At 43.0% G+C, this 16,129-nt stretch overlaps 1 protein-coding gene across 15 annotated transcripts in view; it reads right to left on the minus strand.

Moving 5' to 3' along the window:
• Nucleotides 1–16,129, minus strand: part of TBC1D1 (TBC1 domain family member 1) — a 285,275-nt gene that overhangs the window by 117,506 nt on the left and 151,640 nt on the right. For all 15 annotated transcript variants that reach the window (XM_055086106.1, XM_055086103.1, XM_055086109.1 and 12 more), the window contains 3 exons: nt 13,415–13,506; nt 6,160–6,270; nt 2,113–2,241 (listed from right to left, as the gene is read on the minus strand). In XM_055086106.1, the coding sequence (XP_054942081.1) occupies nt 2,113–2,241; nt 6,160–6,270; nt 13,415–13,506 (332 nt within the window). The remainder of the gene's footprint in view (nt 1–2,112; nt 2,242–6,159; nt 6,271–13,414; nt 13,507–16,129) is intronic.

The raw sequence follows: 16,129 nt of genomic DNA on the forward strand, positions 1-16,129 counted from the left end.
CCAGGAAGCAAAGAGGCAAGAAAAAGCCTCCTGTCTCTTCGGCAGCTCCGCGCCCGTTTCTGGAGCTCCTTTACGCGGTGCCCTTAATCCCCTCTCTTCTCGCACCAGGAGACAAAGAGGCAAAAAAAAAAAAAAAAAAAAAAACAGTCTCTTGTCTCTTCGGCAGCTCCGCGCCAGTTTCTGGAGCTCCTTTAAGCGGCGCGCTTAAACCCCTTCCTCACGCACCAGGAAGCAAAGAGGGAAGAAAAGGTCTCTTGCCTCTTCGGCAGCTCCAGACTTCTCCCGGACTCCCTCCCGGCTAGCCGTGGCGCACTACATCTTTACTATCATTATTCTGAATTCTTTTTCAGGTAGACTGCCTATTTCCTCTTCATTTGTTAGGTCTGGTGTGATTTTATCTTGCTCCTTCATCTGCTGTGTGTTTTTCTGTCTTCTCATTTTGCTTATCTTACTGTGTTTGGGGTCTCCTTTTTGCAGGCTGCAGGTTCGTAGTTCCCGTTGGTTTTGTTGGCTGTCCCCAGTGGCTAAGGTTGGTTCAGTGGGTTGAGTAGGTTTCTTTGTTGGGGGGACTAGTGCCTCTGTTCTGGTGGATGAGGGTGGATCTTGTCTTTCTGGTGGGCAGGTCCACGTCTGGTGGTGTGTTTGGGGATGTTGGTAGCCTTATTATGATTTTAGGCAGCCTCTCTGCTAATGGATGGAGCTGTAGACCTGTCTTGCTCTTTGTTGGGGATAGGGTGTCCAGCACTGTTCGTTGCTGGTCCTTGAGTGGAGCTGGGTCTTGGTGTTGAGATGGAGATCTCTGGGAGATTTTCACCGTTTGATATAGCGTGGAACTGGGAGGTCTCTTGTGGACCAGTGTCCTGAGCGCCAAGGGCCTTTAATCTGCCTACCCAGGTACGTGGGGGGTTTCTTGCCTTTTGTGAGGTCTGAGGTCTTCTGCCAGCGTTCGGTGGGTGTTCTATAGGAGAAGTTCCACGTGTAGCTGTATTTCTGATGTATCTGTGAGGAGGAAGGTGATCTCTGCGTCTTACTCTTCCGCCATCTTGCCTGCTAATCCAGACCTAAATCGGTAGTAATTTCTTAAAGAACTCCCAGATCGGTAAATACGTATACTCTGTTCTTCCTATAGAGCTGCAGGCCACAAACTTTTTCCGTAAAGGGCCAGATAATAAATCTTTTATGCTTTGTGGACCATATGGTATCTGTGGCAAGTACTCAACTCTGCAGAAAAGCAGCCTTAGACAATAGGTGAATGAAATGATGTGGCTGTGTTTCAATAAAACTCTATTTACAAAAACAGGAGGTGAATGGTATTTGACCCAAGGGCCACAGTTTGCAGATCCTGCTATAAACAGTTTCAGACACATAATAGCAGCCAACGATAACAATTTTTTTTATGATGTAATCAGAATTTTTATTTATTTAAATTTATTTTTTTATGTATGTATTTTATTTTTGGCTGCATTGGGTCTTCGTTGCTGCGCGCGGGCTTTCTCTAGTTGCGGCGAGCGGGAGCTACTCTTCGTTGCGGTGCTCAGGTTTCTCATTGCGGTAGCTTCTCTAGTTCCAGAGCATGGGCTCTAGGAGCGCGGGCTTCAGTAGTTGTGGCTCGCCGCCTCAGTCGTTGTGGCGCGCAGGCTCAGTAGTTGTGGCACACGGGCTTAGTTGCTCCTCAGCATGTGGGATCTTCCCAGACCAGGGCTCGAACCCATGTCCCCTGCACTGGCAGACAGATTCTTAACCACTGCACCAACAGGGAAGTCCCACGATAACAATTTTTAAACTGTACCTAGTGACACCAGGGAGAATGGAACCCACACCTTGTGTATCTAATCCATGCTCTTTACAGGGACTGGCCAACAAATAACATTCTTTTGGGAGACAAAAATTCCACAGAATACAAAAGAGTAGAGAACATTTTTTAACCCAGACCAAGTTACAAACTGAATTTTCAGTGTAGATAACATTTTTCTAACACTGAGAAGAACCAAAAAAGGTTTCACCCTTCTAAACTTTATGATGAACACTGATGGAACGAAAGCAAAGAACTGAATTTCATGCTCTCTCAAAAAAAGTGATTTAACTTTAACTAGGAGGAATTATGCCACTTACCCGGGACAAAATACTTTCTAAAGACTCCGTTAAAGATCTCTTCGCTTTGTTTTTCAGCATATCTAGCCTAAATCGAGTGGCACTAGATGGTAATTCACTTCCAATATTCTCTGCTGCAATCTGTGATGTCTAAAAAGTGAAACAATGGAAAATTAAGTCACTTAGATCTTCCTTCCCTCCTTCTTTCCTTCCTTTTTAAAGGACTGAAAAATCTCTAGAATGCATCTTTTTGACCTCAGGTCATTTTTTCTGTGACCTCTTCTCATCTGCTCCTTGGTGACATGTCTGCAAGTCCAGGAAATAATTTTGCCTCAAAGAGTTGCTTTGCCTACTCCAAACAAACTAAGGAAAAGTGCTTAGAAACTAATCAGTTAACAAAGCAGTTTAGAGCTTGGGCTCTGCGGCTGGATCAGAGACATGGCATTCACTAGCTGTGGCCTTGAGCAAGTTACTTGCTTTCTCTGAGCCACAATTTCATCTTCTGTAAACTGAGATCAACCTCACGATCTAACCATAGTGCTGTGTTGTGAGATTAAAACAGGTGAAGCTTGTAAAACATTGGGCACAGCTTCTGGTACAAAGGTAGCTATGATTAGCTTTTCAAAGTAAAGTAACAACTTACTTTTGGGGGCATTTCAGAGGGTGAGACAAAATAAATCTAATCAACTAAAGAATCCATCCTCTCTGCCTACACTAATCCCTTCATCCCCTTCTACAGAATCCTCTCTCCCACCTACTGTTTCCATCATCCCATTCATTCTCCTCTGCAACCAAGTCTCTCCCTTACCTGATGGGAACATGAAACTGACAACATAAAAGCTTGTTTGCCAATCACAAAATGAAGTTTAATGTTACTTATTAACAAAGAGGTATGCTTAAAAACATAATAAGACAAAAAAACCTCTACTGTAGATTAAATTGTTTCTTCTATGGGTTCTTACCTGAATGCTTCCTGCTAGATGATGATTTTGTTAGAAAAATACTCAACCACATCCTCCATTACTCTAAACACCAACTATTCTTTGTTGTTGTTACACATGTCAAGCATACAGAAAAATGTGCAGATTAATACAATAAATGCCTTCATACCACCTCCAGCTTTGGCCAAGTTAACACTGTGCAGGTGTTGAGAAGAACAGTGATGAGCACAGGCTCTGGCAGTCATTCAACAAATACTGACTAAGTTATGTAGCATGAGTGGATGCCTTACTAGTTGCAATTTGGTCCTGTGCAATCGTTTACCAAGAGTAAGAGCCTATCCAGACTGGAGTCAGCCTCTAGAGGAAAGGGAAATACCACAAAGAACCCTCAGGGGCCTGCATTTGACTCAATACCAGTTCACTCACGAAGTTAAGAAACTGTAGACCTGCTTTCAAACTCATAACCAAAGTTTTCATGAAAAAGAAGCATTTTGAATTGTTCTAATATATACAAAAAATACTGGCTAAAAGACTAGTAGAACGTAGTAGATCTACTTAGAAAGAAAAAAAAACTGCACTTGTGTTTTTCTTTTTATAAACCAGGCCGTAAGAAACTCTATATACTTAATTCAATGCTTCTTCTGCTCTCCTCTACCATCTAAAAAGGTTCTTTTCTGGGGCTTCCCTGGTGGCGCAGTGATTGACAGTCCGCCTGCCGATGCAGGGGACACGGGTTCGTGCCCCGGTCCGGGAGGATCCCACATGCCGCAGAGCGGCTGGGCCCGTGAGCCACGGCCGCTGAGCCTGTGCGTCCGGAGCCTGTGCTCCGCAACGGGAGAGGCCACAACAGTGACAGGCCCGCGTACCGCAAAAAAAAAAAAAAAAGATCAAAGGATTCATTCAGTTTGTTTTCTACTTTATGGAACGATTCCTCTGACAGGTACCCAACACTAACACTTCAGTCTGAAAAGCATGTACAGTATGGCATCAGCACAGCTCTGAGAAGCACAGCCCTGAGATTGTGCTAATTGTCTTCCATCTCCTTTTTTTTTTTTTTTTTTTTTTGCGGTACACGGGCCTCTCACTGTTGTGGCCTCTCCCGTTGCGGGGCACAGGCTCCGGACGCGCAGGCTCAGCGGCCATGGCTCACGGGCCCAGCCGCTCTGTGGCATGTGGGATCTTCCCGGACCGGGGCACGAACCTGTGTCCCCTGCATCGGCAGGCGGACTCTCAACCCCTGCGCCACCAGGGAAGACCTTCCATCTACTTTTGAAGGCTGGTGGACACAGTCCACAATTCTATCTCTCTCTAGGTCAAGTCAAAACACATTTTCAAAGGTTACAGGAATTTTTAGGAGCAATAAGAAGATAATGAAATCTATGTGGTTAAATTATCTGGTAGCAGAAACTGAGAGCAGGAATCTATTGGTGAACTCTCAAAAGTTCATCTGATCGAGCTATAAAGCAGCTGCGGCTCTGAAAAGCTGAACTCGGAGCCCAAGAGGGTGTCCAGCCTAGTGGACACCCAACTACTGCCCAGACACCAGTTCTACTTTGTGAGATTTGGTCTTCTTTACATTAAATTGTTTTCAAATGGGGAAAAAAAAAAGAAACATTAATATATTTCTTTACTGTACTAGTCTATGCCCAAATCATAAAGATACTACCCTGTTCCACAAAAATGAGATTGCATTTAGGGCAAAACTTTCCATCCACCATAAACACTTCATTCTCCTTTCTAGCCATTATAAATGATTTCAGAATTATCAATTTCCTGTTGGAACAAGTTAGAGTGACTCAGGGAAGAGAAAATCAAACAGAATAACTATCAGTGGCACAAGAGAAAAAAGGAAAGAAAATGAGAAAAGAAATACGTTGAAAAGTGAACTAGGGAATTAACTGAAAACTTAGACTGGGTGGCCCATCCAAAAGTGAACAGGAGGATAACAGAACTTGCCCACTCTCTTAAGGGTACCAGCTGAGAAGGGAGGAAGGTCAACACACAAAGGCCAAAAACACAGTGTACTGATATTAGGGTCACAGCTAAGGGGCCCTAGAGTTGGCCGATGAAATTAAAAACAATGTTGGCCACTGTATGTGACCAGGAGTTCAGGAAAGGCACATAATTGCCAAAGCCAACTGGAAAGCAGAAAGCAGATGGGGAGAGTTGCTGTGTGTGCATCCAAGTAAAACTGCATCACGGTTAAGTTACCAGAAAAACAGAGGCAGTTTACAGGGAAAATAGCAAGAGGAGAGCACACAACTGAGCATTAATACACCTTGAGAATAAGCACTCAGGAAGTATTCTTTTTAAAAAAACAAAAAGGCAATATACTTCTGGAAATTAAAGACTTTTTGAACATCCTTCACTGATTTTTCTCTAGGCTTTCTGGCCTATCAGTAACTTAAACAAATATAAAACACATGTTTAGAAGCTATAATGGTTATTATAAATTGACTTACAGAGAGTCCAAAAGAAATAGGAAAATGGTCCTGAATCCCAAACTCGAAGCTCTTCAAAGACAGAGCCCTGTAGGCAGCCCCAGCCTCTGAGACAGCACCCCTCACACAGAAAAGCTGAACAGAGCTGTGGAAAGAGAGGATAGGAGGCCAACTCTGCACCTCCAGCATATGAAGTGGAATTAACGGAAGCTCCATATCTGAATAGCACGTAAACCAGGCTAATACTGTATGTGATTTATCAGTAGTGCTACCTTATATTCACATTGCATTTTTATTACAAAGAGCTTCCGGGCACTTTATGTAATTCTGAAGGCAGCTGTACAATGTCAGTCCCATTTAATCAAGGAGAAAGGTGAGGTGACAGGGACTGGCTCCCTGCAGGTCAAGGAGCTTTCCTTGCTAGCATCCACTCGTAAACTTCACTCTCGATGCACTACACCAGTCCCCTCATCAGAGCAACTACTCTGCTCCCACTACAACGCAGACAGAAACTCTCCTCATCTTTTCTAAGCACAATCTAAATATTCCCCAATTTCCCTTACATGTGTAACAAATGAAAATAAAATTCAGGGAGAAAAAGAAGTTTCAGAGCTTCAGAAAATCCTCAAGACTGTGTTTTACATAGTGTCCTGGTAAAATTTTAAGAAGAGAGAAAAATGCCATACCTGCTTTATCTCCCCAATATGGACGTGAACTTTTTGTTTCTCTTCATATAAACATCTCAGGAAAGAAACAATCAATTCATTCTCTCGCTGCTCATTTCTTGGTCTCAATTTCTTAATGAAAAAAAAGAATATATTACATTAATTTTTAATTGTCACCAAAACTGCTAACCCATCCCTTTGAAAATGCTAACAGCTTCCATTCATCAACTACTGCTTTTACCCAATCACCTCACTAGGGGGCACCAATGATCCTACAACTGGCGACAATTTTTTAAAAGAAACAGATAACGAAGCCAGTGGGCCAGATTTAGCCTCTGACCTCTGATGTCCTTATACCTAAAATAAACATTTCACATCAGATAGAGGCATAGTCAAAATATTTAATAAACAGTCTTAAAAACATAAGAAAAGGACAAAAATCTGTGTAAACACCCAGAGGTCAAGAGCCACAATGGTTACTTATTTATAAACTCTTATGGTCAGGGAACTGGAAAGGAAACCAGCAACTGGATCCAGGGCCATGATTCCTTCCACATGTCAAACATGTTCATCATGAAGCACTTTCTGGAAGTCCCACAAGGCATACACTTGCACACAAAATTTCATGGCATGGACTCAATTTTTTTCCTCTGGTTTTTAAAAAATTATTTGTATGCCTTTTATTTATTTTTCAGGCAAGGTAGTGGCAAAGCACACTGGACTAGAAATCAGGTCACGTAAGTTCAAGGTGCTGCCTAGAAGTGAGACCAAAGGCTTGTCATTTAAGCTTAGCTTCTCTGTTTGTTCAGATGAAGATTATGCACGAAATACACTCCAAGGTCTTTTCTAGCCCCAAATTCTTTGGATTTGAAATATCAGAGTTCATGTTTAGAAGACCATCTAACTTAATGTATTCAATTATTTTCCCTGAATATGAAGAAAACAAAACTGAATTACTCTGGAGATAAACAAAGTTTCTGGTCTATAAACTTTAGAAAAATATCTTTTCTTTATAATGACACTTATCCATTGCACCCTGCTCCTCCTCCTCCATCCCTACTCCAAACCTCTAGCCTGCCCTTTAAATCAAAGTCAGGGTGTGTCTAATAAACGGATCAATTACACAAGCATCCGAGTCCAGGTCAATGCCGTTCTTGGCAGCCCTGCTGACTAAGGAACAATTTTACCCCTCATGTCACAGACTAGAAGCAGAGGTAACACTAACCGAGACCTTCTAACATTCCTCTCTTAAAGAGAAAGATCATTTTAAATAAGTTGTTCCTGTTACTCAAGGAAACGATAGTAAATGATTAGAAGAGGTTGTTTTCAATGAGGACTTCCCGTTCTTTCAAATTTCAGATTTAAGGATTAAATATTTTACAGGTCAGAATAGATGCTCTCAATCTGGATGCCAAGCCATGAACCTGGATGTTATAAATTTTTACATGTTTTATGCAACACGTGGGTTGTTCCAGAGAAAGTTTCCATCAGATCTTCAAAAGAGGAAAGTGGTAGTCACGTACCACAATCCCAACTTAATTCTGCTGACCTCGGGACGGTTACAGATATACTGTGAGTCTAAAAGCCCCAAGAGGCAACAGGAACTCTCACTCATTGCTGGTGGGAACATGATATGGTTACAGCACTTTGGGAGCCAGTTTGGCAGCTTCTTACAAAACTAACCGTGTTCCCACCATGTGATCCAACAATCGTACTGCTCAGTATTCACTTGAATGAGTTGAAAATTTATGCCCATAGAAAAGCCTGCACAAGAATGTGTATAGCAGCTTTATTCATAATTGCCAAAATTTAGAAGCAACCAGGTGTCTTTAAACAGGTAAATGGATAAACTGTGGTACATCCAATGAAATATTACTCAGCACTAAAAAGAGCTATCAAACCATAAAAAGACATGGAGGAACCTTAAATGCATATTGTTAAGGGAAAGAAGCCCAACTGAAAAGGCTACACAAACAGTATGATTCCAACTATGTGACATTCTGGAAAAGACAAACTATGGAGACAGTAAAAGATCAGTGGTTGCCTGGGGTTTGGAACAAAGGTGGGGGGTTGGGGGATAGTGAAAAGGTGGAGCATAGAGAATCTTTAGGGCAGTGAAACAATTCTGTATGATACTATAATGGTGGATACATGCCATCAAACATGTGTCAGAACCCACAGAATGTACCACACCAAGAGTTAATTTAACCCTAATGTAAACTACAGACTTTAATCACTAAAGATGTATCAATATTGGCTGATCAATTGTAATAAAGGTACCACACTAAGACAAGATATTAATAGGGGAAACTGGCTTGGGGGAGGGGCATGAGAAGTTTTATGGGAACTCTCTGTACTTCCACCCACTTTTTCTGTAAAACTAAAACTACTCTAAAAAATAAAGTATATATATATTTTTAAAGTCCAGGAAAGAGAAGCAGGCAGGAATTACGAAGCCTCTGAGCAGGCACCCAAGAGGTGACCCTTTCTTTCTTCTCCTATTCTTCAATCAAACCTTTGGGCTGCTCTCACAAGAAAATTTGTATTTTTGTTGGAGAAATTCTTCTCAATCACTTATTTCAACATATCAAAAAAGGCTAAGAATGGAGTAACAGGAGAGGAGCATTATTAATACATTCTCTTTTCCTCAACATAACATGAAAGAAACTACTTGAATGGACAGAAAATGAGACTAAACTGAGCACAAGGTACTACCACAGCTGCTGCCCAGACACTGCATCAAGGAGCTCATTAAACATCACAGGGGAAAGTCAGTGAGGCTGAGAAGACGATGTCTGTGGTGCCATACAAGGTCAAGAAATAAACCCTTTCTTAAAATAACTGAAACATGACTAGGGGCTACCCTGCTATTGAGTGAAAATGATTAGCAAGGTGTCATCTCCTGAGTGCCTCCCAGGGAACTTCACCATCCTGCAAAGGGACAAATCATTATTTCCTGAAGGTGATTTAACTTTATAAACATTCATGAGTCAGAGAGACAGGTCTGAGGAAAATAATGGGGAATGAAGTTGGATAACATCCCTTTGCAGTCAAAAATTAACCTGCTTATTACTCAAAGTTAACCTATGGAGTCAGGAATCAGGATGGTGGTCACCTGGGGCAGGACCAAGTGGGGGTTCGGAGGGGCTGGAAACGCTCTATTTCCTAATCTGTGTGCTGCTGAACAGGTGTATTCATCTTATAAAAATTCACCGACATACAGCCAATATTTTATAATAACTATAGAGCATAACCTTTAAAAATTGTGAATCACTACGTTGCACACCTGAAACTTATGTAATATTATAAATCAACTATATCTCAAAAATTTTTTTTATTTCATTGAACTATATACCACTGATTTGTGTGCGCTTTTCTCTAGTTATATTTCATTTTTTAAAAAAGAACAATATAAAACAATTAATTGCCTGTTAAAAGCAACAAAGCCAATGTTGTTACATGTTTCTTAACCTCATTTCTATGAGGGCGGGCCTATAAATTGGTTGTAAAAGCAATTTGAAATCAATTTCTAACACTGCCTAATGAATACCAGAATGCTGAGAAAGCCTAGGGTCTTCTGAGGAGTCTACTGAAAATGGCAGTGCTCACCTGGACTACAGCCTGACATCTTTTTTAAAAAGTATAATGAAATCTTGTAAGAAATAATTTTAAAACCATGGAAAAATCCAATTAAGCTGCTCTATATTCTGTACAAAGTAAAAAAAAAAATTCCTCCAACCACTTATCTTTAACTTGTGAAAAGTTACATTATTTAATCCGTTATCGACATCTACTGACTATAAATCTATTTGATTTACCTACTAAGTATTAAGTCATTCCCTGAAATACACTCATTCAGATGAAGAGAATTCGACTTTGAGACAGTTTCTTTACTAGCCCAACTCAGACTGAAAGCAACTTCTCCCTGAGGACGACAGATGTAAACTCAGCACACTCAGCCAGCAGGGGACAGCACCTGGACAGAGCCAGACACCACCTGAGGGTCACCTTCTCATTCGCCCACTTAGACATGTTTGAAAAATGTACACTTCAAAAAGGTCCTAAATTAAAAAGTGGCTCTGCAGTGTCTTGAGTCCTCTTAGAAGGGTTAGCACACCCACACGCCCATCTGGCATCAAGTTCTCCTCACAGAGCTCAAAGTCAAAGCCGGCTTATTTGCAGCAGTGATAATTCCCCAGCATCATCTGCACGGTAATTAATGATTTCTTTTTCTTTATGGTTCTGTTTGGGTTGCACTTTCTTTTTTTTTTGCATGAAACATTTATTTACAAAAACACTGAATATGTATGTTTTAATAACTATTTTAGCAATCATGTGCTATTAATTTCAATAGTAATTACATTTGTTTTATAAAAATTTGCCCTTGGAGAATTTCCTCAGAAACAAATCATTCTCCAGGAAAACCACCATACAAAGGAAAATATTAACCATTTTATTTAAAAGAGGTATCATGACACTGCAAAGCCACCTTTTTCCTTATGATCTGTTTGAAATGCATGATTTTCAAATGCATTAGCAGCAACTACTACCTAAAAAGAAACTAGTGACTTGGTTTATAAAATATTTTATAAAAAACAAGAATGGTCACTGAGGAAATAATTTAATAAGACTACCAATAAAGCCATCAGAAGAAGAGATCCATGTTAAATTTGTATTATTCAAAAAAGAGCCACACCTACAATGATGGAGGACAAGGTACGAGCTGGCTGTTCAAAGCCAATGAACTGAATCCATTTTTTTAAAGCAAACTTTTGTCACTGATTTTCTCTAAAGTCTCTTTGTCATTTTATATATTGAGTGTCTCACACTCACATGGATCAAAGAGAATCTCAAAATCACATCCATCAGGAACACAGTCATTGCTGCAGAAGGGTATCTGGGGTATTACCTATCCTGATTCACCACACTGTTTTGGGGAAAGCTACACAGTGCTATCTAAATAAAAAAGAAAACAAACTCACATTAGGGGAGGAAGGTGCATCTTCTATGCTTGCTAGAAAGATATTCCCCAAAGTGACTGGATGGCACTAAAACAGCAAAGTGGACTAGCATCAGATGAAAAAGGACCCAGCTCTGGGCTTCTCTGGTGGCGCAGTGGTTAAGAATCCACCTGCCAATGCAGGGGACACAGGTTCAAGCCCTGATCCAGGAAGATCCCACATGCCGCGGAGCAACTAAACCTGTGTGCCACAACTACTGAGCCGGCGCTCTAGAGCCCGTGAGCCACAACTACTGAGCCCATGTGCCACAACTACTGAAGCCCACACGCCTAGAGCCCGTGCTCTGCAACAAGAGAAGCCACTGCAATGAGAAGCCGACGCACCGCAACGAAGAGTAGCCCCCGCTCGCCGCAACTACAGAAAGCCTGTGCGCAGCAACGAAGACCCAACACAGCCAAAAATAAATTAAAATAAATTTAAAAAAAGAAAAAGAAAAAGGACCCAGCTCCCATCACAAATGCATTAACAATCAGAAGCAAATTGTCCATCCATTTATGAATTCCAAGTACAAATCACATTAAATTTGTCTGAGAGTACTGTGTACTTAGAACGCTAAAGATCCTTTAAGAAAAAACAAAGTAATGTGTCTCAAGTCAATTCAAAAGAAAATAAGAAAACTGAAAGGCAATTGGAAATTGTGAAAGTTACATTCTAAGCTATTTATGAAATTAAAAAACTCTTCCTATGCTCTCCTTCAAACAAACATATGGGGCTTCCCTGGTGGCACAGTGGTTGGGAGCCCGCCTGCTGATGCAGGGGACACGGGTTTGTGCCCCAGTCCAGGAGGATCCCACATGCCGTGGAGCGGCTGGGCCCGTGTGCCATGGCTGCTGAGCCTGCGCGTCCGGAGCCTGAGCTCCGCAACGGGAGAGGCCACAACAGTGAGAGGCCCGCGTAATGCCAAAAAAAAAAAAACATATGCCAATCCTACTGCAGAAGATCAAGGGAAGGAGAACTCAAACATGTGATTAAAAAGACAATTCTTGGGGCTTCCCTGGTGGCGCAGTGGTTGCGCGTCCGCCTGCCGATGCAGGGGAACCGGGTTTGCGCCCCGGTCTGGGAGGATCCCACATGCCGCGGAGCGGGTGGGCCCGTGGGCCATGGCCGCTGTGGGGCTTCCCTGGTGGCGCAGTGGTTGCGCGTCCGCCTGCCGATGCAGGGGAACCGGGTTTGCGCCCCGGTCTGGGAGGATCCCACATGCCGCGGAGCGGCTGGGCCCGTGGGCCATGGCCGCTGGGCCTGCGCGTCTGGAGCCTGTGCTCCGCAATGGGAGAGCCCGCAGCAGAGGGAGGCCCGCATACCACAAAAAAAAAAAAAAAAAAAAAAGACAATTCTTTAATTTTTCACTCTAACAGAAAACAGATCACAGGCCCTGTCTATAGCCTTTCCCTCAGTGAAGAGGGAGAGAGAACCTACAGTCTAGACTTGCTGGTCGTCTTGTTTCGTTTAAAGACTTCTCTATGTGCGGAAGCCCTGGCACTCTCCTCCCCACTAGAGACTTATGCTTTGTTCTGATGTACACTCCTCCCTAGGAAAGTGCCACAAAACCACAGAAAATGCCCCTCGGCTAAAGCAGACATGAAATTTTTGATGAGCTCATTAAAGATTCATAATGAACAGACCTATAGGCATGCCAGCACACACAGTGTGGTTTCCCGAGATAAGTGCATCTAAACACAAGGACGACAGTGTGGTTCCGGGCTTAATGCAGAAAACCGATGAGCTTGGGTTTTCTTCTGTATTTTGTTTTTATGTTTAGGTTTGATATACCATATAGTAGGTAACACCTAAATTTATTTTCAAAACTGAAAATAAAGAGCGAGGAAGAAAAGTTATGTTCAATTTCATGTACAAGATGTTCCATCCTTAAGATATAACATCTCACACTTAGGGCTGAAATCCCAAGCGGGAAGGAGCTAGCAGAGGTCTCCCAGGGAGAGCAGTGCTCAGGGACCAAAATCCAGGTCCCCTGTCTCCGAGGCTGAGGCTCTCTCCACTTTATTATTTCCTTTCTCTCATTCCTTAAGGGAGAGCTCCCCTGGTTTAGTAGTTTTCACATGAAAAACCAAGCCCTGATACGAATCTGCAATTCTGACCTGGCCCCTGTCCCGAGGCTGTTAAAGCTTAAACCTAGAGGAACTCAGGCCCACTTCCTTGAGGATCTGACAGGTTTGCTTTGCTATTTTTTATAAACAAAATTTCACAGAGAAGCTGCCTCCTTTCTTCCTTCTGGAAATTTAAAACCAGTACTGTACCTGAACCTCCTCAAAAATAGTTGCTTGCTCCTGATTAGTTAATGTTGTCAGGTGCTTCTGGAGTTCTAGTTTGGTTTTGGAAGAATTCATTCCTATTAAGAGAAAAAAAGAGACATGAGAACACTCTAGGTAACAGTTACGAGGTAGACTTAACACTTTCCATGCTCACTCCCCCCTCTTACATGGCTTAACCACCTTCTTCAGGCTTCTGAGGGTTTATGGAAATTCTAATCAATAATGTCGGTGATGATGATGACCCTGACAACAAGCAACATTTTTTGACTGAGCCCTCACGTGGTAGGCACTGACTTAAACATCAGGCCTGTATCATTTCATTTAATACTCAGAACAATCTGGTAAAGAGGACTCGATTAGCGCCATTTTACAGTTAAGGAAACCGAGACCCAGAGAGCTCACTTAATTCCCAAAGACCCCATACTGGACTCTACATCAGCTTTGTGTGGTTCCAAATTGCCTTTTTTCGCCACTACTCCATGTTAGAACACCTCACACAACCAGAACACTGTCCGCAGAAAACGATAAATTCTCAGGGAGTATTTATATGTAAACTAGACAATCTCCCTTAAGGAAAAACAACTACTGCCCCATTTGAAAACTGACCAACATTCTTCTCTTACAGGATAGGCTCTTTCACAAGAAAGTGATTTGTGTGGCTAACAACTTTCCCTTTACCACATGCTTAGTAACAGTCTTATGGCCACTTAAATAACATCACAAAGGATTCTGAGGGAAAGTCATTAAAATAAAGTTGCGGACTTCCCTGGTGGCGCAGTGGTTGAGAATCTGCCTGCCAATGCAGGGGACACGGGTTCAAGCCCTGGTCTGGGAAGATCCCACATGCCGCGGAGCAACTGGACCCGTGAGCCATGGCCGCTGAGCCTGCGCGTGTGGAGCCTGTGCTCCGCAACAAGAAAGGCCACGACAGTGAGAGGCCCGCGCACCGCGATGAAGAGGGGCCCCCGCTTGCCGCAACTAGAGAAAGCCCTCGCACAGAAACAAAGACCCAACACAGCCAAAAATTTAAAATAAATAAATAAATTAATTTTTTTAAAAAGAAAAAGAGCTCACAATACAGATTATAATTAATTTGGAGCTCTTCCCAATTCAGTGAAAGAATTGATAGGAAAATATCAAAAATCCCAAAATGAAGATAAGATTGGGCTTTATTCCAAAAGATATGTTGAGTAACTTAGCTTCAAAAGAAAAAACTGTATGGATTAAGGTTGCAAATTGCAATTCTATAAATTTAAAATAAATAAATAAATAAATTAATTAATTAAAATAAAGTTGCAATTTTAATGTTCATTAGAATCTGGTATTTCAGAAAGTTCCTTCTCCACACATATATGGCTCAGACCCTGTTTTGCCTTTTCTTGGTGCCAGAGATAAATGCTACCCATGATGAAAAGATTTGGGATGAAGGATTTGCTGACCTAACTATCGTGGAAAAAAAACTGCTGCTGATTACTTTTATTCCAAGGGCAGTCCTGTCCCCATCCACATGCCACCCCGTCTCCTCCTCCTGAGGGTGAGCCACTGGGCAGGGCCTTGGCCAAGTCTCTGGGCCAGATTTATCTACATTACTAGGATGGCCAGTGGGGACAGCTCTGAAATCTAGAACAGGGACTTGGAAATCAGGCCTCTGTTTTACAGATGAGTTTGCTGAGGTCCGCAGAAGCCTGGTGACTGACAGGTCAGGAGGCCAATCAGCAGCCAAGCCTGCCCCAGCGCCAGTGCTCCTCGCTCGCCCACCCCGCCCCCTGCAGCAGAAGGCAGGGCCCTCACCCTCCTAACAGGCGGTGGCGAGGTCGCTGCCCCTACTCAAACCACTGCAGCTCCCAGAAGTCCTTCCTCTTTCCACCACCGTTTTCTTTTTTTGCGGGGGGGGGGGGGCAAGAAGACCCTAAGAGGCCACCATAAAAATAAAAGCCAATATTTCTTTTTTTTTTTTTTTTTTGCGGTACGCGGGCCTCTCACTGCTGTGGCCTCTCCCGCTGCGGAGCGCAGGCTCCGGACGCGCAGGCGCAGCGGCCATGACTCACGGGCCCAGTCGCTCCGCGGTGCGGTACGCGGGCCTCTCACTGCTGTGGCCTCTCCCGCTGCGGAGCGCAGGCTCCGGACGCGCAGGCGCAGCGGCCATGACTCACGGGCCCAGCCGCTCCGCGGCATGTGGGATCTTCCCAGACCGGGGCACGAACCCGCGTCCCCTGCATCGGCAGGCAGACCCTCAACCACTGCGCCACCAGGGAAGCCCCAAGCCAATATTTCTTAAGTGATTGCTGTGCCACTTCACGCAACACTACATAAATAATCTCATCTGATCCTCAACATAATCCTTGGAGTGGGCACTATTTTTAGCAATCCCAAGGTCTATAGATGAAGAAACTGAGGCACAGTGAAGTCAAATGTCTTGCCCAAGGTTATCAGCTAAGGAAGGGACAAAGTCAGAATCTGACCCACATCTGTCTGCCCCCAGCAACCACCCTAGGACACTCCACTGCTCCTTTACCCAGGCAGTCAAGTCACCTGACGCCACTGCCTTCAACACTGAAGTGCACTGCTAAGTGAATAAGTCAGCAAGAAAAAGACAAGTACTGTATGTTTTCACTTATACGTGGAATCCAAAAAACAAACAAATACAACAAAACAGAAACAGACTTAACAAAGAACTAATGGTCGCAGCGGGGAGGGGAA

The sequence above is a fragment of the Physeter macrocephalus genome, chromosome 7 (assembly GCF_002837175.3).
Source record: "Physeter macrocephalus isolate SW-GA chromosome 7, ASM283717v5, whole genome shotgun sequence".
Classification (NCBI taxonomy): Eukaryota; Metazoa; Chordata; class Mammalia; order Artiodactyla; family Physeteridae; genus Physeter; species Physeter macrocephalus.